Raw genomic sequence first — 25,681 nt, 5'->3', positions numbered from 1 at the left:
AAATGATTTTCATTCTCCAGAAAAAAAACAACAGACTTCATTAGGATTTAGATTTAGAATTGATCAACAGTGATTCGTGCTTAATTCTGTTCTCGAGTTTATTTGTCTGACCCATAGACGTCCATTTTCAATATTTTATTGCAAAAATATTACAAGTTTAATGGTACAAAACATAAAAAGGGCATCCTGTAAGGTCGTGATCCTGTAAGAATCCTTTGAAATGACACATTAAAGACAGAATGTTCGCTCTCCTGTTTCGTTGTGGATGTTAATGCTGAAAGAAAAGCTCAACACTTTAATTGGAGATACAATGCAAAGAGCCCTGTATATGTGGGTAAGGATATAGGGTGTAACACTGGCTTAGCTGGTCTTTGTGGTGCACGGAGCTGACAGGCTCTCAGGAGACAGTGGACACACAGTGGCGTGCCGCTGTAGGCTGGTTTTGTCAGGGTGAGTTGGGTGCCTGGATACTGTACGCCCCTTCAGCGATGGCAGGCCGCTCGTATTCTCTGTAAGTACGCTCTGCTGAGGAGTTTCACCGAAGCATTCAGCCCTGTCCACTCTCCACAGATTCTCATTTCACAGGTGACTGTGGTCGGCTTCAAGGCTGTCTGTGCTCCAGACATAAGCATTCAAGCTTTAGAGATAAATTTGGGGAGCCTTTCTTTGCATTTCCAGTCACCGCCGTGTTGCCTTTGCTGCTTCCAAAAATCACTCCTGCTTTTACACGTCTATGGAAATCAATATAGGGAAGTGGCAAAGTTAGTAATTTTCAAGGTTCTACATAAAACAGTTGACGTTTTAATAGTTTGATGGCATGTATTGAGTGTTGCTCGCTCTGTAGCTGCTGTTACAGAACAGAACAGATAGAGACTTTAACAGCTGCAACCAAATGTCTCTAGTTCCTGTATAAGTAATTACACAATTTCTTTTCAAGCTTTAAGTGACACAATCCTGTGCAAAATATTTGAGGCAGCATGATTGTTTAATGACAGGAGGAGCGGGGGGCATTTTCATAGATTCATTCTTTGATGAATAGCAAATTTGAATAGCAAATTAACTCCTCAGTGAGTCGGCCTGTGGATAAATAGGATTTGTAGTTCAAGGTAACCCGACGTGCTTTTTATTCCTCAATCTTCTCCACTTCTTAGACTTGGACACTTTGGGGCCTGGTGAGTCTTGTAAGGTGGATGGAGTCAGGTAAGGATCCTCAGACACTGGGATGGATTTTTCCAGACAAAAAAACAGCTTTCTCTAATCAATCCGTCAAAATGCAAATTCATCCCAGGTTGTAACACCAATATATCACATTACTTATGATGCTTTCCTAACATCTCGGGCGTCAGTAACAGAGTAGCTCACACCTCCATTAATGTGACACTAGTGATGCCAACAATCGCACACAAGGTGCCGGAAGCCAAGGTGTGAACAAACCTCAGAGGATGAATGTGAGGTTCACTGCCTCAGAACTGAAGAAGCAACTTGGGTGAGAAGTGAATGACTGATCTCCTAGTTGCCAGAAACACATTGATGATGTCGTGTCACTGGAGCACTGCTGGGCAGCCATTCACAAACAGATTAATAAATCACTTCTCATTAGGAATTCTATTAGTAAACTGTGTATTATTGATGAATTGCTGCAGGCCCTCTCGTCTCTGAGATGAATTAAATCCGCACCAGGAAATAGAACCCACAACATTACAGAACCAGCCCACACTGTAGCGCCAACACAGTAATGGATCATTCGCTGTATCAACAACTGCTCCATAATAAGTGTGTCATAGTAAGCGTCTACTCCTGTAGCCAGGCACCCCTGAAAAGAACACAAGTGATAATAGTTTGCATGTAATTGCAAGGCAAATAAGTAAATCTAACTGTAAGCATGTGAATTGAAAAAAACAAAAGATCTGGAGCAATGTAACTGAGAATGTTATGATCCTGAGTTACCACATGTAAGTTCATATTTGATATGTTAATAAGAAAGATAATCACCCTTATTCAACTCGTGGTGGCAGCCAGGATGATAACACAAGCATCCCTCTGAATCAAATGTGAGTGTGGACGTATGAGCACAAGGCAGCCGCTGAAATGTGTCAGTGGGATAGCAGAGAGGAAAGGAGCCGGACCAGAACAGATCCATGACTAAACCGCGATACGCTGTGCCTACATTCTTAGGCCGTGACCACAACTGTGCTGAATCAGAAGATAAAGCAGCAACGATGAAGCGGCTGCATCACTCCGCAAAACAAACCGGGGGAATCGGAGAAATTTTAACGATCATAAACAGGCATTTCATTTAATGACAGCTTAAAGTGGAAAACGTTTGTTAAAGGAATTGTGATGTCATTTCTGATGCTTTGTATTCTTTTTAAAATATTCTGTTGATAGTAAACGTATTCCTCTTTCTTTATGAACACACACACTCTCAACATGGTTCAACACACAACACAATGTTTGCATAAAAAAATGAAATCAAAACAATCAAAGTGCGTGTTGGTTTTTCCACATGTAGACCTACATTAATATCTGCCTTATGTGCAAGAAATACTTTTTTTTCCAACCTCTGCAGCAGAGTTTGTTGGGGCGGCATCAGTGTTAGACAGTGCAGTGATGCCATCATAAATCAAGTCTGAGGATGGCGCTGCACCATCTTTGGGAGAGAGGGGAATCATGAGGCATGGCCGACCCTTCTAGCCTCCAGGCCGGCAGCCCGAATCCCGTCTGCTTGACTGTAGCTCCGATCTGCCTGAATACAAAAACAGCAAAAAAGAAAAACCCTTCTGTCCGTGTTTTGCCATTTCCTCCAGCATTATCTCCATTGTCGGTGGAGTGCCAGAGCTGAAAGGGCCAGCACGGTTGGCAGGGTTAGAGAGGGAGCGCAGAGGGAGGCAGAGTCGCCCACGGGCCCGCTCCGGTCAGCTTCAACCACGGGGGCCTCGGTGGCAGAAACCTCCATTTCTGTGGTGCAGACGTCTGTGCAGCCACTGCCGCTGCCCGAGCCGCTGCCCTCATCACCTGCAGCGGCACAAACAACACGGACCACTGGGTGAGGACACAAGGAGGACACACAGAGGAGACACAGAGGACACACAGAGGACAGGCTGGAGCCACACTGACACAGGCTGCATGTCTGTCTGTCTGTTTGTGCTGCTTTTACACTGAAAGATCAATTATTCACATTAAACACAAAACAGAATGTGTTATTCTAGGGGTTAGAGAATTTGAATAAGAAAATGCAAATGTTCTTATTGCAACAAATTATTTAAAGTCATAATTGTCTTAATTTCTTTTCAAAATCTTATAACCCATCTGATCTATGTGTGAACTATTGACTTGCATTCTTTGAGGCTTTTCACTAAAAACTTATGATCTCAGTTCCATTATAGCACAATTATCTGTGTTGTTTCTCTGCCTTGGTGTCTTGTTAGTGAACTTCTCGTGTCACAAACAAAACACACTATCTGGAGAAGTCTGCCGCACTTTCATGCCTCTGCAGTGAACTCTGTGCACTTCCTGTATGACAGTGAACTTTATTAATCAGAGTTTTACAAACTGAGATCATTAGCATTGTTTTTATTCCAGCCCGCCTGTGCTCACTGTTTGCTCCTTCAGTGCCTGTGGTGGCGTCTCTGATGCTGATTAGCTCTGCCTCAATGTTACATAAGTCGACGGCTCATCAAGGTGACTGACAGGCTGGAGTCTGAACTTTAGGGGGGAGGTGAGGACTAAAAATACATTTCTTCTTGTTGCATTAGAGGAAAAACACGAGACTGCGTTACAACAGAGGGAAATGTGGTCTTACTTGAGTCCTGAAAGTAGATGTCGTTGCCATTGTAGGCGTTTTTTAACTTGTTGGTCATCACTCTCAGAGCCATGATCTGCTGACGGATGAAGGTGTCTGGGCGAGTGATGTCCACTCCCACCTCAGGGTTGTTCACCTGGTTGGTCAGACCGTCCTTCTGGACTTCAGGGAAATACCTTTGAATTGCAGAACATCATTTACAATTGTTACCTTGGAATCAGATCAAACAGATGACGCAAATCTGTTGAAATTGCATCAGAAATCAGCTTCACCACATTCCTAGTTTTGTTTATCCCTGCATAGTGATGCTTTAAAGGTGAGTTCAGTCCGAGCTCATTATAATGCCCCAGACTTGAATCGATATGCGAGATCTGAGCAAAACTGCAGCTCTGCTAATGTTAAATAAAGTGGAAAATGACCCAATCTGCATCAAAATCAAATGAACTCATCCTTGACTCCGTTGCCTCAGATTTTAATTGGATTTCATCGTCTGTTACTTTTCCAGACATCAAGCTGAAGACCAGAGTACGGCTGGTAAAAATGTAACCTCAGTGTCAGGGCTGTGTGTGTGCGTGTGTGTGCGTGTGTGTGTGTGTGGGAGAGACGCTAACACACACAGAAACACTCCCAGATGACCATTTGACCTCATCAGGCTAAAGCTCTAGCATACATGTGCAATATAATTCCAAGGAAACCGTGTCAGCTGCTTGCATTCTTGTTTGCTCACGTGCGGTTGCATTTCTTCCTCCTGAGCCGAGGTCAGTGTGAACGCTACCAACCTCTGCAGTCTCACAAAGTTACAAAAAGCCTCATCCGATACACTGATGCGCACAATATCATAGTATACCACACATTATATGTCCTTAGGAATAGAATAGATGATGTTATTTAATCGTTTAAAGACATGAATATAGAACATCTTGAGTCATAGAAGTCATGAATAAAATTTGCAATCATTTATTATGAATATATTATGTTGTGGCATAATCAAACTGTGACCTTGCTAATGGCTGCAGGTATTCGGAGTGCAGATGTGCAAATGTTCCCCCTGATACATCAGTCTGATTAATAATGAGTGAGTGACTGCACCATGCCGCTTCCACAGTTGAGAGAAAGAAAACACAGATCCATTAAATACACTGACGCTGCAACCAGCTGAAAACAGGATGAATTCAATTAAATGAAATAGTAAATGTCTCCCTGTGGGCCAAAATGATCAACAGAATTTAAGAGAATAAAGTCGTGCTGTCGTTCTGTTGAGCTCCACTGCTTTGCTGATGAATTACAGCAAAATCATGGAAAGTATTTGAGCAGCTGATCCTTAATTCTGGGATCAGACTGATTAACTCCAGGCTGACTGAGCAGACTTTGAACTGCTGTGTAACCCTTTGTGTCCGGGTCTCACCTGCCCCTGGTGTGTCCGTTCCAGCACTGCTCATCACTGGCGTTCCCAGCCGTCACCTTGTCCTCCAAACACATATCCTCAGGCAGGTCGGACCAAAACTTCTTGGACTGCTTCAGCTTTTCTTTAATGTCCACCACCTATGGAAGAAGCAGTGTTTCACAGTTGAAATGACAGCAGCAGCACCTGAGTGTGTGCTGAAGAGAATCCTGCTCATTAAAAATCGGCAAATTCACAAAGCACGTAACTGATTTACAGAAACAACCGATCAGGAAACAAAGTATGCATTCATTCTTGCTCATTTAGCTTCTTTCACTCGTGTAGAGCCCCAATTTCCTTTCACTGTGTGGGCCAGTTAACACACAGCATGGCAAGTGGCTTTTCATTAGAACTTTAATAACAATCCTCCCACGCAGCCTATTTCTTCTTTCATTGTAGCTGCTGCAGCATTAAAAACAACATCACATGACTCTGAAAATGTTCCCCTGTATGTAGCTAAGTGTCCTGACTAAGTCCTGTGCCACCGAGGAGGGATGTAAACCCAGAGACGTCTTCCTCCATGACCAGCGAGTGCACTTGGTAGAAAATGATTTGGTTTCCTAATGAATCTGTTGACTATCACAGGTTTGCATCATGTGAGGTAATAACACAGCAGCTTGAAGCAACAGTTTCAAATCTTTGCATTTTGTCCATGTGACAGAGTCAGATACGGCTTCACGTGTTGAGCTTGTTTAACCTCAATCTTTGATCAAACGCATGGGATTTGACATATTTCACTAAAGTTGCAGGAAAGCCTGATAGCAGCAGGTTGGCCCCATTATCTTTCTGTGTCTGACTCGCGATTGGCTTGTGTGAAATTGTGGTGAACCTGAGCAGAACATGAAAGGTGCTGTGCTGCATGTGTGACGCTGCTGTAGGCCCCGACGCTGCTTTTGATGTGTTAATCCTGTCACACTGATGCCAGAGCACTTGAGCACTTCTGATACTACCCAGAGGGTCAACGCTGCACTCACTGCAGAGAGACTGGCACTGTCTGACAACGGAGGAATTCACAGCTTTGCACGGGATCTGCTGGCAAACCCACACTCACAGAAATGTGTGAACCAAAACAAAACAAAACAAACCTAAATATTTGATTCCTACATGCTAGCAGCAGTGGACGGCCATATGGACTCTACAGCAGCTGCAAATTTACTGAAAACCTTTGAGATAAATATCGAGACAAATGAAAACCTTATGATTGTTTCATAACATTCTCTAATATCTAATAATGACACACAATAATCTGATTATTATGAAGAATCTGAATCAGATTATGAAGAATTCATTTGCAAAAACTTGTAATTTTCTTTAAATACTGGCAAAAATTGTTATTCAAATTCAATCGATATGTTAAAATAAAGTAGTCCACATGTATATTATTATTGTGTTTTATGTATTACGAATATACTATACTACATAATAAATACATGAGAAAAAACAAGAATTTAAATGACCAGTAATTCACCTTTTTCTTCTGTTTTTGCAAATTACTATACGCATCAAATAGAGTAAAATAAGAGTTAACCATTTCAGTTTTAATGGCTCAGGGAGAGATAACAGCAACAAGCAGTCCAGCATGCAGTTGAATGTAACGCCCACTAGATGGCACTATGTCTTTACGAAACTGGGAGTTGACAGGGAAGTCTGGAGAAAACTCGATTTCCATTTCAAAATAAAGCAGGTTATGTTACAAAAATGTCTCTTTCAAAAAATGCCAAGTTGACAGGATGGTGGACATTTACATGCTGTGACACAGATGTGCGTCCATTACACGCTAAGGACCCGTGATGAAAAGTAAAGAGGACATGGGAGTGTGAACATGAATGAACTAATTGAAAGACACATTTCCCTGAAAGGATCACACAGCATATTTTAAATGTGGTTATGGCACATAAGGGAAGAAAGAAGAAGCAGGAAGAGGGATGCTCATTACCTACCTGCTCCACCCATTCCCCCTCCATGAAACTGCACTCTATTTGTCTTTAGTGGCATCCTAACACACGATGATGATTATGTTTGATAGTCACCACTCCAGTTCCTTGTGTCATTAAAGGTGTCATTAGGTGCGGTGACTTTCTATTCTGTAATAACGGCTGACAAGGCAGTTAATTGAAGCCTTCATTCCCTTGATGTGCAAACCACCATGATAGCTTCTGACTCATATCTTCCACAGTCCTTCATTAACATGTCAATCTGCGATACAAACGTCATAATGTATGAATACACAGAGAACACACGCTTTTCCTGGAAATACTGTGGACTTTAGGGTCGGCCGCTACTGTTCTGGTACACAAAATACTATTTAGAATTTTTATTTTCTTGTTCACTTTGTGGACAACGGAACTTGACCTACAATTGACCAAAAAGTGTGTAATTGTTATAAATACTGTGTAACTTATTAAAGCAGCTGCCAGCTCAGGACTGGTATTTTTGACACGGTGGTTATTTGAAGGCGAGTATACTTTTGTGCCATAAATGTACAGGCACACCTTATAGATTTAGCATTGCTGCTTGCTGGACACATTGAAAGCGGCACGTCTTGCATTATTAGATGAATTTTGAAACACCAGCCAATATTCTTATGCTATGTTACTCCTCCATAATATTTCCATCAATAGCGTGAGTCTCTAACCATACTAAAAAAGCCTCTACAAAAAGAGTTTGGAAATGTAAAGTTGCTTCAGACTCAGAGCATTGAAGATTTCAGGGTCAAATGGGGAGTTAGAGCATTTATCCTAGGCTATGTAGCATTGTTTATATTAATAAATGATAAGAAATGCACACAGCGCGCAGGAAAAACCTCAGTGAAGGTCAGGAAAAAGTGCTTTGGTTTAGCTAAAATAAAGAGAGAGATTATTCATGATTAAGCACCAATTTAAACCCAAAGGATGAAAAGCTGCAGCAAGGTGTAGGTGTAAGGTCCCTCTCTCTCTCTCCCTCTCTCTGTGTCTCTTTCTTTCTCTCTCTCTCTCTCTCTCTCTCTCTCTCTCTGTGTCTCTCTGTCTCTCCCTCTCTCTCTCTCTCTCTCCTGCCTCTCTCTGGTTGCTATCATCAACCGTATATTACTTAATTGTTCTCCTCTCTCTTCCTCCTCTCCGGCCCTGCTGTCCTCTCCCTCCCTTCGGCCCTCAGTCTTGAGTGAATGAACACGATGACGATGACGATAATGGTGATGATGATGAAGATGATGACGTCAGCCCTGGACCCCGAGTTTCATCTAGATCGAATTGTAATTTTTGGAAGCAAGTCAATGAACAATCAGACTAACAAGCCAAACAATAGATGAACCCACGTCTGCATTTGATTATTATTTATCATCAATTTCATCAAATCTTGTATTTGTTGTTGTTTGGACAGAACCACACCACAATAAAGGCGATGACATAAGGAGTGAATATCAATGGAAGAGGCCCGGATGTATGGTCACGCCACCATCCAGGCACCACGCCTCACCTTTGGGAACATACATTATTCATAATCAGTGAGACGTACACACACACACGTCGATAGGATATACATTGTTTACTCTCTTCCACAAGTCATTTGGTAGATTAAATAAGCAAATATGGTGGATGTTTACAGACGATGAATATGTCCAAACAACAGCATGAGTAAACGTGATAATGTTGTTTCCAGGCTTAACGTCTACCAGTTTATACATACATAAGTATTTCTACAATATTTACCATCTGTCTTGTGTGTGCGCGTGTACACAGATTGGTGTGGATTGGTGTATGGCACTTTTCAGCACCTTTATGGCACCTTTCAGCTCAGCATACAAATGTGAGTGAACTTAACAATGTCCAGTGTTTTCCCCACCCTCTGCCCTTCGTCTATCCTCACATCAAAAGCTGACGTGTCCCTGGCTTTAGAGCTGCAGTCGCACTCCTGGCAACAGCGCCGAGCGTCAAACGCCTCGTATGCGGCCGTGAGATGATGCCCCGGCTGGCTTTCAGGGTTTCAGTGAAAAGAAATAACAAACAAAAAAAAAACGTTGCTTCACCGTCTCCGTACCTCTTTGAAACACGTACACATCACAGTCGCAGCTCTGCAAAACTTGACCTATTCTGTCTCCCATAGCTGTTCTGTCAGCAGTTAGATCTCTCTCTCTCTCTCTCTCTCTCTCTCTCTCCCTCCCACTGCTGTCTCTCTCACACACAAAGACAAATATGGCTTGTTAGGCATTCCGTCTTATGCTATTTAAATGCCACCATCTTGTTAAATTAACAATTAGTCCTGTGTTTTAAGCCAACTATCCGGGGATGTCATCGCCGCATGGCACCGAGCAGGATCCCTCTGCTCTGAGCCGGAGCTAAATTAGTGCGTGTTCAGTCTAATCATAGACTGGGCAGCAGGTCTCACCACTAAACCACATGGGGCAGACAACTCCTCGATCAACTTATTTTCCCTGGCAACTGCTGCCCCTGTCTGAATTAAAATAGTTTTTCACTTGATACGAATGCAGTATTCTTCCTGCATCTCAATTACAGAGGTCAAGGAGTCGGCAGTGCTCATACCAAAACCTTTTCCGTGCCATGCATCTCTGTCAGACCGCTATGAGGGGAGACCGAGGCGTTTCTCACAAAGAGGAAGCCCGCAGTCAGAATAACTCTGCTTCTTCATCACATTCTTGATCAGGTTAGATTCCCGGGCGCTGCTGTGAGTATGTGTGTGTGTGCGTGTGTGTTAAGTGCCGTTACATAGTTTGCGGATTTTACTTGTGCCGCTGTAGTGTTGAGTATCAGCGAGGTGAGGCCCTGTGGGTCCACGTCCCCGGACGCGGGTATTTAATTACTGGTGTGTAACACCTCATAAAGCCCTCCTCCTTGGATCAAGTCGACCCATAAACAGCAAATTCACCCAACCAAGACCTGCCATCTGGCTCTAACGCTCTTTTAGCATATTAAAAACGTAGTTCACAAATAATATTAGCTAAGCTGCGGCATACCGGGCGATTGACCTCTGTCATAACGTCTCAATAGCATAGAGCCTCCACTCTGAGAGATCTCCTGCATTCGGCCTTTGTCCTTGTCTGTGGAAAGAGTTGCCTCAAAGGTGACTGACATGGCCGCTTAGAGCAGGTAGACACCAGAGTGCATATAGATGTGGGCTGTGTTTTCATCCAATCAATATCCATCAAGAGAGGGCAAAAGCAAATATGTTTCCCCTCTGTGACTTTGATACACACGAGACTAGAAAGACATCTAACTGTTTATCTTGCAGTGTTCACACAAGGCGAGGGAAGGGGGGGGGGGGTTAGGGTTAGGGGCAAAGTAAATCTCCGGCGCCAGAACCGACTCGAGGGAGAAAAAATGGTGCAACTTGATGTTTTGATACGACACGACACAGTCTCACATGATGCTCATCATGAAGCTTCTTTTTTTTTTTTATTTATGTCAAATCAGTATTCTGGAGGACTTCTACTCTGAGCCGGGGCCACCCTCCTTGTTTCTCATCATGGCAACTGATTGTGTCTGAGCATAAATCTGCCAGAGTGGAATCCTACAACATGATTTAACATGGACATCTCAACAAAGACACGGCCAGCTAATGCATGCATCACTCCTTACAGCAGCTCCTGACAGCTTTCTGCCATTATTATAATGCCGCTTCTTGGCGACGGATACTTGAAATAAAGTGAAATTCCATTGTTATTCAAATGTAGCTATTATTTTCCATTTGTTTTGATTGCGGCGGTCCGGATTTGGAATAGAAGCGGAAAGGCTGCGAGATCCGTCTTAATGTTCTATCTGACAGAAACGGGAGAGGAGATACCGATAAAAGTGAGGCAATAAACAAAAGAAATGAATATTTATCACTCATCACTGTTACACACGCCTTAAGTTTTAAAAGTGCTGTCTTATGAGAAACAGCGTCGAGTGTATTAATGAAACTGCAAGTAGTTACACGGTGTTGGAAGCGGCGCCTGACAAATGATGCCACATGTAGTTTTGATTCCCTACTTCAGTGGGAATGTTTAATGCTGCACTGAATCATCAGAGTTCTGCGACAGCACCGGAGGCAAAAACTTTACCCTGAACTTTAAATAATCTTCCTAACAGCTGTAGAAGAAAGAATTCATCATGCGTATTATTTATTGTAACAGCTAATCTCTGCGTACCTTGCAAAAACAACAAAAAGAAGAAGGAGGGGAGAAAAAGAAACGGCTCGGCACCTCCAAAAATAGCAGAAATGGTGTTGATACAAGAGACGCATAATTACCAAATAATGGATTTAGCCTGAGCTAATTTGATCGTGTTTGATCGTTGGGTAGTAAAAATAATACAATACATAAAAGAAGAAAGGGATAAAGTGAACGCAGATGTTGACAAAGTATTTGTTAATCCACAGTTTGTTTAACATGAGGAGGGCTTTTCCTTTTAGTGAATGCGGAACCCCAACGTTTTGCTGTATTGCTTGTTCTATTCAGATACTGTCAATACGCACTATATCATATTCAGAGGCCCGTTTTTTACCAGAGCCAAACATCGCCTCAAACCTTTTTTCCCTCAGTCCCTCGGTGGCAACACAGTTGGACAATATGGTTTATCACGGAGAGCACAATTCATCACACAACGATCCCATGGTAAAGCAAAATGACAGAATATTGATGAAATAGTGGTGAGTTTGCGTTTGGGATTCGCCCGAGGCAACGACAGGAGAAGTTAAAAAGGAGAGATGATTAAAGGGAAGCTCCGCACGCTGGAGAACATAGCAATCACTGGCAGGGCCGCTCTCTCTCCCTGCTGCCCTTGTTCCCCAGGGAGTCAGGCAGTCGGAGTGTAATGGGGCCAATGTGCCTCATTAATGTATTGACAGATATGAAATGTAGCAGAGCCTTTACGGCACCGACATTAGTAACCATGAAAGGGAGAGCGGCGCGGATGGGGCCTCGGTTTAACAAGAGATCAAAAAGAAAAGGGATGATCCTAAGTGAGACGCGGACATGATAACGTTCAGCTTTCTCATGGAAAGTCGCAGCGCTGTAACGCCCATTAGCATTCCAACGTGTTTCGCCGGGGCTCGTTTTATGATTTCGTGAAGGGTAAGAATCGCGGTGAAAGTGTACGGAGGATGGATCCATTTATATCTCAGACTGAAATACTGAAACATAAGCTGTGTCCAGATGTGTTTCCACGTAAATGCACACTGATTGAGATCTTACCTCAGTTTGTCATCTTTCCTGCACAGGTTATTGATAAAAAAAGGTAATAACGTCGCAACTCAGTGTGATTGCTTAAGACGAGGCTGGAAGTGATGCAATAAGGAAAACAATATGGAAGCTGTTCAGTCACCCGGTTCCTATCTACACTCATCTCATATAGACTCACTGTGCGGTTTAATCGTAAAGATTCAATATAAGTCACTATGACAGCAAGCACAGCAACACGGCTCATTGAAAATGGAATTACTGGTAAATATAAATATGTGATGTATTTCTTGCCTTCTTTAGTTCCTCCGCAACCGGTCGCTGATGAACATTTCATATACAGTCTGTCAGTTCATATATGGTCTGTTCTTTACCCTAAAAGGCCACACACACACAGACACACACAAATTGGCTTTTGTGCGACAGTCAAATTAGAAAAATGCTCGCTGTGATCAGATCTGGTTTGTGGATAAAATCTGATCTATGTCACATTTGGGGAAGGAAATAATGAAATATGTATTAAGAATGTACTGCGTCTTATTTTTCTTCCATTAAAGAACATTTGGGATTACACATAATACCAGTGGGATCAAATCTTCCATTCCGTCCAGGTGTCGCTGAGGTGATGACAAACACTTAACAGTATCATGAATTTTTCAGAGTATCATTTCCCCTGTCAAAGCTTGCCTGCTGCCCCTAATGCAGGAAATTGTAAAGATCGACCATCAAACTTAACGACGCACTGGAGTGTAACGCCACATTGCCATTTCCAGACTGTTTATTTTTGTGCGGTCATCGAAAAAGTATCAGTTATGTGAGAATCTGTGGAATCTGTGTAATTGCACGGCTCGGTCCGCAGATACAACAAGCTGAAGAATGGAACCTGTGGGCTGGACGACATATTACCATTAAGCTGTATCCAAAACAAGAATGCCTCAGCGGCTTGACGTCTTCCTGGACTCTGGAAGTGAAATGCCAGGGTCAAGATTTTTTGGGGGAAAGGAGTGGTTGAGTTTCCTGAGAACTGACTTCACAAACCACAGAGGGATGTTTTACTCAGTGTTTCCTACGGTGCGTGGCTCAAATGAGAGGACGAGATTGTGCGCATGAATATTCTGTTTCCCTTAACGCTATACTATTGTAAGTCACCCGTGTAGTTAGAAGTGAATAATTTCACCTTACGCCGGTTTTAAATGATCTGAAACTGGGCGCGAGTGCATTCCTCACTGAAATCTTGGCGGGCAAACCCACGTGCTGGCGCTTTTTAGTGGTGAGCAGAAGCTGGAGTGCAACGCTGGCTGACCCCCGTGCAAACTGGAGAAGAGCTGGGAGGATGTTACTGGTGGTATTGGTCATTAACAGGTGGATTGGTGGTGGTGAGGGTTTTGGTTTGTGTGTGTGTGGGAAGGAGTGAGTGGGGTTGGGAGATGTCTAAATTGGCCAGACTGGCTTCTTTGGAGAAACCTGTTCTGCTGAAATACCCAGCACCTCCTTGAATTCACATTTCTGCAGGCAGGAGTGACGGACGGTTAACACGGTCACCTCAACGCCGAGAAGAGCCGGAGCTCCACTGAGTGGGTCCTTCTTCTTTTTGTGAGGCTTGAAGTTTGCACGTTCTCTCCCTGTCTGTGTGGATTTCCTCTGGGTGCTGCTGTTTCCTCCCACCTCCAAAGACATGCAGGTTAGGTGAGGTGGAAACTCTAAATTGCTCACAGGTGTGAACGTGAGCGTGAAGAAATGATGTTTGGAGGAGTAAAAAATGTCCCAGACATCTCCTGAGGACACCGGCAATTCCGTCTATAAAAATCGAATCTGTGTGGATTATTAATATGTACTTGTTAAGAAGTACATGTTAGAAAATACAGCAAATGAACATTAAATATTACTTAAAAGAATGCGTGTAAGAATGCTTCTGTGTTTCTACAAGACTCATAATGCCACAATGCTGTATTCTGGTGGTTGCTTCAATCTGTGCGTGTGAAAATTATAATTGAAAGAAACAACATTTGACAAGATAGGATTCTCTGAACGTACTCCAGGAAACTAATCTCAAATATGAAAATTGCTATTTATGCTTGCAGAAGAAGAAGAGGTGGCCTAACACAACACAAACGCGCCGCCGTGCCAAAATGAGAAGCGAAACGATCACCAAGCTGTGCGGCTCCAGCCAGCTCGGTTCAAGTGGGCTCGTATGAAATCACTAAATTACAAAAGAAGCACAAGAGAAAATGTGAGAGTCACGACGTGATGACAACGGCGCTGCGAGTGCGTTTGCACCACCACCACCACCAACACACACCGTGAAGAGGCTTTAGTAATACCACTCACCATATGTGGAGAGGATTTATATTCAGCTTGAAAACAGGTTCACGGTAATACCTCCACCTATGGAGCTATCTAATCAGAACATTCTCATCCAAATGAAAAACTGTCCTTGTGCGCCTTTAATCCATTCATTCACTCACTAGCCAATCCCTGCATGGATCATCGGTCCATCATTCTGCTAACAAAGACAGATAATCACGCTCATCACTCTCGTTTCCAGCACACCTGACCTGGATGACCTTAAACAAACCCGTGGCAGAGATGATTAGAAGCAGAGTCCGGGATCAAAACCAGCACTTTCCTGTTATCTAGATGAAGCTTTCCCATGTTGATGTAAGGAGGCCCTGCAGGGATCATCAGCAGGCCTCAGCTGTCCTTCATGTCTCTCATGGAGCGACTGAGGGAGCTGCCTTGGTGGAGACGCTGAGGAGACCGAGCAGCAAACTATCTTTGATCCAGTCTACATGAATAAACATATAGTCCCTGATGTTACAATTGCTAGGAACAAGATTCCCAAATTGCTATGTCCCATTGACTTTTGGTAACAAAATAGTGTTTTCTGAAAATACAGAAACATTGGGCTGTGTGTTATTTATAGACACACAATCCTGGGTCAAGTGTTTCAGCTTTTGGCAGACATTATTCCCTACGGGCAACCTAGCCTCATTTGTGCTTTGATCTTATTCTTTTAAGCGCCCTTACTGATAAAATGTGAACCGTATATATTTATATATATATATAAGAAAACGGGATGATAGCAGTACACAAAATCGAACGGCACCACAACTTGTTACAAATGTCAATTAAAACCCGTCGCCTCTAATCTCCAACGTGCCTCCGAGCCCGCCAGCCTGTTGTGCCTTTATCCCCTCTTTGGACTTTCAAATCTCTATTTCTCTCCCAGCGTCGAGGGTGTGTGCTCTGACAGAATGTCAGGCAATTAAACAGTCATGGCTCATTGAGCTGGAGGTGTGCCCGCTCCTCCAGGCTCCTCGTAAGCAACGCCGGAGATGAACGCCGACGCTCGCTGCCATCCTCCTCCCCCCCCCGCACATCCTTTGACTGTAAGACTTAGAGGTAAATTCAGTCGAGAAGTTCTTATCAAAGGACATTCTGTGCCTTTGTCCGTGGTTTACAAACATGAGCAGCGTCACTCAGTCTGGTAATTAACCTGTAGCAGAATGTAAATGAAGACGCGTGCGTGGGACGACCGAGACGTCTCGCAAGGGAACCAGACGTCTCCTTTCAGTGGAAAAACAGTGTCGACAGGCTGCGGCAGAGTAAAGAAAGTAAACAGCAGGCAGCAGTTACAGTGAAGGCTTCCACACCTTTTTAAATGATTCTTTAACGCCGTTACACCATTTAATGATTTTCAGGTCATTTAATAGTTAAAGAGTTCACTTAGCAGGTCTGGACGCCTTTCAACTACAGTTATGCACGCCACAATTAAAGCTAAATGTTTCTTGTGGAATCCCAAATCGAACTGTGTTAAGTTGTAATGACTGTCCTGCATGTATATCCCCACATTTTCTCTTGGAATTTCACGTACAAAAGAAGATAATCCAGCATACAAGGATGTTATTAGGCTGCATAAGAGTCCATTCAATGGGCTACAGACCTTATAAATGGACGGCAAATATCTCTAGAAAGCTCCAAAAGGGCCTCGTTCTGACATACATCACCAGAAACATACTGAAATTGTGTAAAATGACCTTAGTATCGCTGTGATTTCAGTACTGCAGGTGTATCAGATCTGCTCGTGTGCAAATCCTGTCCACACTTTCCGGCCGCCACCTCAGCACAGATACAAGACAGAAGACAAAAGATTATGGAATCTCTATAGGACCTGCTGTTGGGCTCGGAAGCAGGGAGTCACAGTAATATTACTGCTGCCACTGAGGCCCTATAGCTCCCCCATACTCAATAACCGCACTCCAGCCGTATCCAAACAAAAATACAATTTAATCCAGGAACTAAAATGTCACCGCATCCTGACCCAGACAGCCAGCGAGTGCTATATCACTATCCTGTTGCTGTTGTTGTCTTTCAGCTGCGAGAGGCCACACTTGTACAAATGGGACTTTAACTTATCGAAGAATCAGAAAATGCAATAGCAAACCAACAAAGTATGATACAAAATGAAAGAAAACAGGCAATGTTCTGAACAGCCCTGAAAGATGTGTTTTTGATCGGTCCTTCACCTCACAGTTCACAGATCAGAACAGAGAGTTCAGTGTGCAGAGAAGTGCTGCAGCAAACGGAGAGCAGGAGTGGTTCAGATGCGTTTGTTGCTCAATAGAGCGTCGCAAAGGATTCAAAAGACTCTTCAATGAAAACAAAAATTGAAGGATTGAAAATTGATTCATTGACCCATTCAAAGACAATCACTGGAAGAATGAGCTCTTCTATGATGTGGCTCTTGAAATTGTTGTTTTGAGTAGTAAACACTGAGGGCCAGGTGTACGCACATGAAAGACGGGCCAGATGAGTGTTGTGTCTCGTGTTCGCAATTAGGGAAGACATTTGAAAGGAACGTCTCATTCATGAAGGTTGCTGCTAATTAGGCAACCAGCAAATAGAGCCTTCAACACGCTGAGAACATAAACTAAAATCAAAATTCAAAAAATATCAAAACAAATGAAAACTTCAGCTTCTAAAATACAGAATTTGGGTGTCACACACTCAAACACACATGCAGCAGGAGTCAGCAAAAGAACTAAAGATGGAATAATATAAATGTGCTGTTGATCCAGTAGATGTTGCCACAGCATTTATGATTCTGTGCGTTGCATCACAGACTACTTGCACATTCATGGAATATGTGAGTTTTCGATTTCTATAAAGTTGCTGACTGAGGGGGGAAGCTGTATGTGAGTCCAACCTATAGATCAATTAGCATAGAGAAATGTCACCAAAACGATTGTTGAATATCTTCACTGAATGTAGGACAGCATGTTTTTGTTGTATTATAAGATTCTCTATCTCTAAAAGCAAACTTAGCTTGCATTGCTTGAACTCCCAGTAGAGACATGAACACATCTTCACTAATAGAGAGAGAGTTTGTCATCTATCACTGGAGAGAGTTGGGTGATAACAACATTCTCTGATCGTCATATTTCAAACAACAGTGATCTTTGTACTGAAATGTCTCAATTGTGGAGTGGAGCTTTGATTAACAGCCTGAGTCTGACTGGAGCTCATCCCAACAGGTCCACCAACAAACAAACAAGATGTTATTTCGTCTCTCCGCCACTTTTGGCCCTCTAACAGAACAACACAAGGACTGAAATGATCTGCAGCTTCCCGGTGCCGCTGAGATCACGTAACTATAATATGGATTCTGACCGCACACGGCCGTCGCTAATGGATTTGGTTCCCGCTCAGGTGTACTGGTCTGGTTATTATAAGTCAGAAATAAGCTCCTGTCACTGAGCTCCATCTTGTGGGATTCTCCACTCGGCTAATTGCCCAGTTATTCATGAGCAGTCTGGAGCCCTGGTTCCTCTGGACCATTAGAGCAGATGCTGGCTGCAACTCTCCCTCACCAACACTTCGCCGATCTCCCTTCTGCCAACTCTGCTTTAGCCGGTCACCTGCTGATTGGTTGGCTTCCTTGAGGAGTTGACTCTATTAGCTAAGGCAAAAAAAAGGGCCTTGGTGTGTGATGTGTCCAGAATAAATATGCAAGTGTGTGTGAGGAGCGCATGCGATAGATCTCAAGAGAGGAATCCTTGCAAGATGAGGACGTCATGGCAAGTTCCCAACACTCCCTGCAGTGTTTTCGCGACGTGACTGTAAAATGCTAGGTTTGATAACAGCTTTGATGCAACAATACACAGCAGCGGCCATGATGGAGCTCTGAGGACTCGCTGCCTTACAGACGCTATAAATCAAAGATGAGACAGTTGGTGATCGCAAATTCAACAAAACTAAGCGCTATTTACCCTGCAGGAGGGGGAAATGAGACTACACAGCGGGAAACACATACCACAGATGATCCTCTGTCACTCCTGGCTACAATACAAATGTATGAAGCTACAAAACAATCAGACACCATTGTTTTGTGAGAGACACAATGCACAAAACAGGTTAATCAAGACAATCAGTAAGTGGATGGACAAAGGGTGAGAATTGGCATCTTACACTGTGTTGCATCGCACTCCAAACAATCCTCTGGTTTGCAGCAGAGAGAGCAGAAGGAAAAGAAGGCTTTCATTAATTCAGAGGGGATGGGAGAGAGTTGTGGATGGACACAGCTCAAAACACAAGTGCAACACTGAGCAGCATCAAATAATGATGTGATTACCAGCGAGGAAGACTAAATAGCTGAGGCAGATGGCAGGAATGAGGTTTGCATTCATTTATTCATTAACTAAGAAACTCTTATCTCTCCTTATTAACCTTATGAAAAAGTGCTGAGTCATTGTCTGAACCCATGTAGGAGATGTTTACCGCCCACCGTTCGACGCAGACTAAACGTTGCATAAGTTTGTTTGTGCTTGGAATTCGCTTGAAAAACAGCGACATAACCGAGGTAGAATTAGGAAAGAGACAGACTAACAAAACAGGGGCTGGGAGGGAGACAGGAAGGGCACGGCAGCCGCAAAGGTAATCCATGATGAGAACTGTCTTTCAGCTAAATTGGACTGTCAGCTCGGCGCTAACCTTTACCCTGATGCAGCATTTTAGGTCTCAAGGTTGTTTGAAATGGATATCTGCGCGTCACGTTCCCATACGACAAACGTGCCGCTAATCTGGCAATCTGAAAACAAAGGTTTGCGTTACGGCAAACAATGGACGCGGTCAATCCCGCCGAATCTATCGCCGTCCTTAAGATAAGAAGGGCACGGAAAAGAGCGCGCCACACCTTCTCCCCTGCCCTCTTGGGGGTAAAGCTGTTGATTCGTTAACACAAACACAAATCGATAGAGCGAGCCTGAATGGAGGACAGGCGCAAAGAATTAATTTCCGTCTGTAGGGGCTCACGATGGCAAATCACCAACTTTAATCAACAGTGTCAAGTCAGAAAGACAAATGATGTTTACACCGGAGCTGAAAACGGCAGCGTGGAGCCTCGTCTCCTTACCAGTCTGTCCAAGCTGGTGCCAGCTGCGGTGGTAGGCCGCTCCTCTGGGCTGTACGGCCTGAAGCGGGCGTTGAACACATCCGAAACACCACGGGTAGACCTAGTCATTCCTGAGGGCTTTGGCTGGCCGCAGCCTTGGAAAACCTGCAATCACAATAACATGGGCACCCGGTCGTCAGGGGCCGGAATTACATTGGATGCGGACAAAACACAATGTTTAGTTAAGGGGCTGGTGGAGGGCATGACAGCGCTCTACATCAACTTGAGGTGACCACGTTGATAGGTTGTTCAACAGGACCGTGACCAATGCTATTTAAGAGGACAGGGTTACGTGTTTTTTTACAGGCTTTGGGGGAGAACACCACATATACTTAAACCATAAACAAAACTGCATCTGCTGCATGAGAAAACCAGCGGAGCATTTAGCTTTGGATCACAACTGGCACCCGACACTGTGTAGGCAGCGAGATGTCTTCACAACCACCTACGTTTTTTTTCCCTTTCTGACTACAATTTTGTGGGCAGGGAAAAAATGCAGGAAACACATTAACTACTGTTAGTTGAACTAAGATTAACTGACCAGATTGAAACGTATAATTCAAATAGGAGACCTAAACTTGGACTTAATTAGACTGTGTTGCCTTACACACCTTGGACGCGGCCCTGTGCCACTTACGCTTTACGTCCCTCTAGTGCTTCTTCTTCTTCTTCTGAACCCGTTGACCTCTTCACCCTGTTAGGTTTTGGGGCTGGGGGGTGGGGGTGTGTGTGATCAACATACCCTGTAGGAGACCTGGGCGCTGTTCTCTTGCATATTCATGATGGCCTCCGAGATCTTGACGTCGATAGGCTCCATGACGGACTCGATGTTGAAAGGCCCCTCCAGCCTCTGTGCCACCAGCAGCATGGCGTCTGTCCAGAGAGGAAAAGAAGAAGAAGGTGGAGGTGTTAGAGGACAAGAGAGAGAGAGAGAGAGAGAGAGAGAGAGAGAGAGAGAGAGAGAGAGAATGCTAAATACACCCTAATGCGTGTGTGAGAGTGATCAATCATTCACCTACACACACAGCATTTTTGCTCAGACCTCTTTAGCATTGAGTCCACAATGACGATGATGATACTTCAGTTTGGAAATCCTGTGCTGTGAAATTGCAAAAGGCTGCTCGCTTCCTGTGCTTAGTCATTGTTTAGCAAGCTGTCCCCGTGCTGAGTGACACATTCCTATTGGCTATCTCCTCTGACGTGGGAGGATCCGATGTTCACGGTATTGCAGCTGATGTGCAGCTTACAAGGCACCCTGTGAGGGTGTGAAGTCGGGGTGTCAGTGCTAGTGAGTGTTTCCATGTCCAGACAGCGGGTGGACGGAGTTGTGACAGCGTTACTGAGCCAAGCATCGTCATCACCATGGCAAACAGAGGGGAGACGTCTATCAACACACGTATCTGTTTCTCTGCCTGAGCCGCGCACACACGTTCCATTGTTTTTTGCCTTTCTTTGCAACTTAAGTAGATAATGAAAGGCCGTATCAGTCGACATCGCGCCTGTCTGTTACAAAGCAAGCAATCGACTTTCGCCTCTAAGTTTTTCACCTGTCAGCTGACAGCTAATTACCTGCATCACAGTGGAGAATCATACAACCGGTATATTCTGATTTGTGTCATGATATGCAATTTTGTGTTCACAGGGCAGCTATTAATGTCAGCGATGTCACCAACACGCCAATTAAGGACCTGGGTTTTAGTGTTATTACCCTTATTAAGGACACGCGGTGATGATTGTAGATAAAATGAAGCGAAGCCTTTTGGACGTGAGGATAAACGAGGGGAGAGAAAGAGCGACACAAATCCTACACAAGTTTGCCTCAGAATGGCGCTCACATTCGCAACCAGTCGTCATCGTTATGAATCCATTGGTAATCTCTGTCTCTCTGCATATGAGAGAAAGAACGAGCTCCAGACCTGTCGAGAGGATTTATCGCGGAAGTTATTTTCACAATTCTCTTCCAACAGCTACTTTTCTGATATTGATGCAGATGGACGTTTCTCCCTGATAGGTAACACTTTCCCTGTTGAACACTCCGACACGTCACTCTCACATATTCCTCATAATTGCCTCGCGTTTGTCTTCTGCTTTGTAACATCGCCTTTTGATCACTTCCTCCTATTATTGTAAATTTGTCAAATGTTATATTGTATAACTTTATTTCCAACAGAAAGGGAGAGTTCGGTCATGCGGAATGACAAAAAAAACATAATTTCCGATTAATCATCAAAGTAAAGGTCGGAGTTTTGAAAAGCAAACTAATGTGTCGCCTTCCGATTACTGTACGCTTCCTCACTTCCTTCCTTTCAGCAGAACGCCCTGATACGCAATTATGAAACAAGATGGCTTCTGGGGGGAAAATGCAATATTTATGTAGATCAACTGAATCAAGTCACGAAAATGCAGTTATGCAGGATGCAATAAGTGATGCTGATGAGTCACTTTGAGCGCTTGTTTACATCCGCCGCAGGCCACGGAAGCAATAAGGTCAAAGGCTTGTTAATATCTCCGTGCAGACTAAAGACATACGGCCTTATTGCACGTTCGACACTTTCCATTACCGTCTCTGCAGTGACCCTTTGTTTCCATCACGCTCAATGTTAAACCACTAAAGACAATATGGTGCACTGGAAAGGTTTATTTACAACCGCCGAGACGGAGATTTCTCAGGCTGCAACCGCGACACGTAGCTGCAATCCTCCCAACCCGGCAGAGCGTTTTCATATTAATGAGTAAGTGTCTGTGTAATGGCAGCTCGGAGTCTGAATGGTGCGCCGCACAGGGAGGCTGGACAACAACCGTACCAATCACACACACACACACACACACATACATGACTGAGCGAGTCCCGGGTCTGGACACTGGCACTTAGGGCGTCTGTCAGAAGTTCATCCATCTGCAGACCTCCCAGGACAGGACCTCAGCAGCAGGCTGTCATAACGACTCCACAATTACCTCCCTCCTAAATAAGGTCATCCTATCATTTGGAGACTGGAGAAACGATGACTCCTTGCATCCTAATGTTTTCCCCCGGCTCGCCCAGGCTGCACCAGGACGCAGAGAGCAGCTCATATTTCCGCTTGGAGTCTATTCTGTTCTTATAATGGCTCGCTGCTCCTACTTCACTCGCTATCGCAGGATAATGGTCAAACCTATTCCCAAGATGAGGACATCACCCAGCACAGACCACCGTTTAAAAGAAAATGTAGTTTTTCAACCACAAATCTGACAACAAGGTCCTTAATTTGAAGGAGGATTAATAGTTTCCAGAAAATATAGCGAGACCTACTGAAGAGGAAACAGGGGGAAGCACATTTTGAAAGTTTGAAATGAAGCTACATGTCTTTGATAAGCAGACCTGTCGCGCCTCTGCTCTCCTGGGACCTGACATCGCTAACGGTGGAGGGAAAGAGCAGAGAAATGTTAGCTCCAATCTGACTCCATTTCCTTTTCCAATTAGGACGCGTCCAAGGCCGAGACTCTAAAGAGCTCTTCTGGTTGTTTACACTTTTGGATCGCAGACTGTTGATGAGATTGGAGACCACAAAGTCTGCGAGAAGCACTTCAGTCGTAGTCCTAACGAGGGAGCGAGGTGGGTCCATTTAAGTGATCTGCGTTTGGATATATCTTTATGATTTTCAAGCAAATGATGTCCTGTAGTGTGTAGAACGGACCCTTAGGGACACACAGAACAGGAGGTGGATACTGTGGCAGGTTGATAAAGAAGTCATGAAACTTCTGGGGATCAGATTTTGCCAGATAGCGGTTACGTAAAACACAATATATAGTGTTTCATTTCCAGGTTTAGGTTGTGACGGATGAGTGTGGAAAGAAAAGGAGACTGAGATTTTCTCCAATTTGATCTGAGAAAATGAAGTTATACGGCTATATTTTGTCAGAATGGGGGGGGGGGGGGGGGGGGGTATGCAAGCCACAGGTTCTGAGAAACCATGACAACTCTTATAGAAAGCAGTCAAGCAAAGGTACAACCTGGTCAGAAAGTAAACGGGTTTGTATGTGTTTATACTGTCAATGAATGGCCCAACAGCAGGCTGAGCGACAGGCGTGTGTGTCCAGACAATGTTGGACAAAACAAAGAGCTTGAGAGAGAAATGTGGCCCTTCCTCATTTTTGCTCCTCGCCAACAAACGGCCAATCGCTGCCTGAAGCTGGCGTGCCCGGTGGTGCAGCAGAGTATAAAACATGCCGCTGCCAACATCATTTAACAAAAACATTGCCAATGCACCATTCTTTGCCCATGTTTTGCGCAAAACCCGAATGGAAACAGAAATCATTTGTTACAACACTATACTGTATGTTTCCTGACACTAAACTGCATTGAAGCACACACACTTCTTTCTTTTTGACAATATGTTTTATCTGCCATACTGTGATTATGATGTAAATGAATGCAACCGCCTGAGGTATACCTGCTCACGTTTTGACAAACACTCAACTGGAATCTAAATTCAAGCATAAGCCTACAAAAAGTCAAGTGCAAACACTGAAAATTTGGGTCAAAGGAGCCAATAGGGAATAAGCCATAACTCATAAGAAGAGAAAAGAAGAAGAGCGCCTCCAGCATGACAAATAATGGCAATCTTTCTCCAACAATGGTGACTTATCTGCAGCATATCAGATGGGCTCAATAAACACAGAGCCGGGAACTTTGCCTCCATACCAAGTGAATGAGAGAGAGAGGGGGAGAGAGGGAGAGAGGGGGGGAGAGAGGGAGAATAAAACAGAATACGAATCAACATTTGGAGAGAATGGCAGGGGGTGATTGGGTTGAGTGGGCCCGAGGTGCTGCTTCGTCCCAGTGGGAGGGAGAGGCTCTGCTGCATGTGGAAGTCGTACCTACAGGGTGAATTAATGACTCTCATTTATGCGTAGTACATGAAGTCCAGTCCACTGTGGCACGGCTGCCACTGTGAGCCAAATTTTCCCCTCATCACTTTTGGAGAGGCGAGATAGGCCAGTGGCCAACCGGAGGAACTCTTGTTATCTTCACGACGCAGGCAAGCAAATCGAGGCATCTCGTCTTATTTAGAGATGAGGTTTTAAATAAACAACGGCGGAGAATCTGCCTCATCTGATACCAAACTGCAAAGCTGAATCCACTGCGCTGAATCTCATATTTTGCTTCAAATTTCTGGGTTGCGATGTGAAACGAGCGTCTTCGCACTGTCTTTAGCAACAGCTAAAAAAACATCTGAGGTAATATTACTCTGGGCTCTGCCTCTTTATCGAGATTGATGTCCACTTAAATTCAGGCTATGTCAGCCAGCGGCAACCTCCAGCAGACAAGGACAAATAAGGAAAGCGAACAGGCCCATCTATGGCTCTTTGCCTCTGAAGAGATCCGCTGGGTGAAAAATGGCTGGGGTGTAATTTGGACTCTGTAAAGCATAGCTCATCTGTGGTTCAGTCAACCAACTAATGGTGCAATATGAAATGGAAAAAATGGAAAGGCAGGGAAGAAAAAAAGAGCCCTTGGTCACAGCTAGACCTGATTTAAACTAAACAAGCACACACACACAGGTCACATACATCGCCACACACACAACCTCCCCACATCACACCTACCTGCATGTCCTGTGATGATGCAGAAACATACACAACACACTGATAATTGAGTAAGAACACTTGACTAAAATAACAATTCCTTCTGATAAAAATCTCTTCAAATAAGAGCTTTTCCCCCCTATGGCTACAGCCTACCAGTTAATGATGATGTCGGCCTTTCTTGCTGACCTTCAGAGACCCGTTGATGGCACTATTCTGGCTCTACACGCTCCAATTACATAAATGCAGGCAGAAATCACCGAGAGGCCA

General features: G+C 44.0%; 1 protein-coding gene across 1 annotated transcript in view; it reads right to left on the bottom strand.

The window, feature by feature from the left end:
* Window positions 1-2,809: 2,809 nt before the first annotated feature.
* Window positions 2,810-25,681, bottom strand: part of LOC143015858 (glypican-6-like) — a 64,454-nt gene continuing 41,582 nt past the window's right edge. The window contains exons 5-10 of the mRNA XM_076169967.1: window positions 20,589-20,719; window positions 19,808-19,951; window positions 18,865-18,894; window positions 5,208-5,344; window positions 3,803-3,978; window positions 2,810-3,015 (exon numbers count right to left, since the gene is read on the bottom strand). Coding sequence (XP_076026082.1) covers window positions 2,810-3,015; window positions 3,803-3,978; window positions 5,208-5,344; window positions 18,865-18,894; window positions 19,808-19,951; window positions 20,589-20,719 — 824 coding nt within the window. The remainder of the gene's footprint in view (window positions 3,016-3,802; window positions 3,979-5,207; window positions 5,345-18,864; window positions 18,895-19,807; window positions 19,952-20,588; window positions 20,720-25,681) is intronic.

Source organism: Genypterus blacodes, unplaced genomic scaffold (assembly GCF_046128005.1).
Source record: "Genypterus blacodes isolate CSIRO-AG114 ecotype Tasmania unplaced genomic scaffold, CSIRO-AGI_Gbla_v1 ptg000214l_1, whole genome shotgun sequence".
NCBI classification, from domain to species: Eukaryota; Metazoa; Chordata; class Actinopteri; order Ophidiiformes; family Ophidiidae; genus Genypterus; species Genypterus blacodes.
This window is presented reverse-complemented; position numbering and strand designations above follow the sequence as displayed.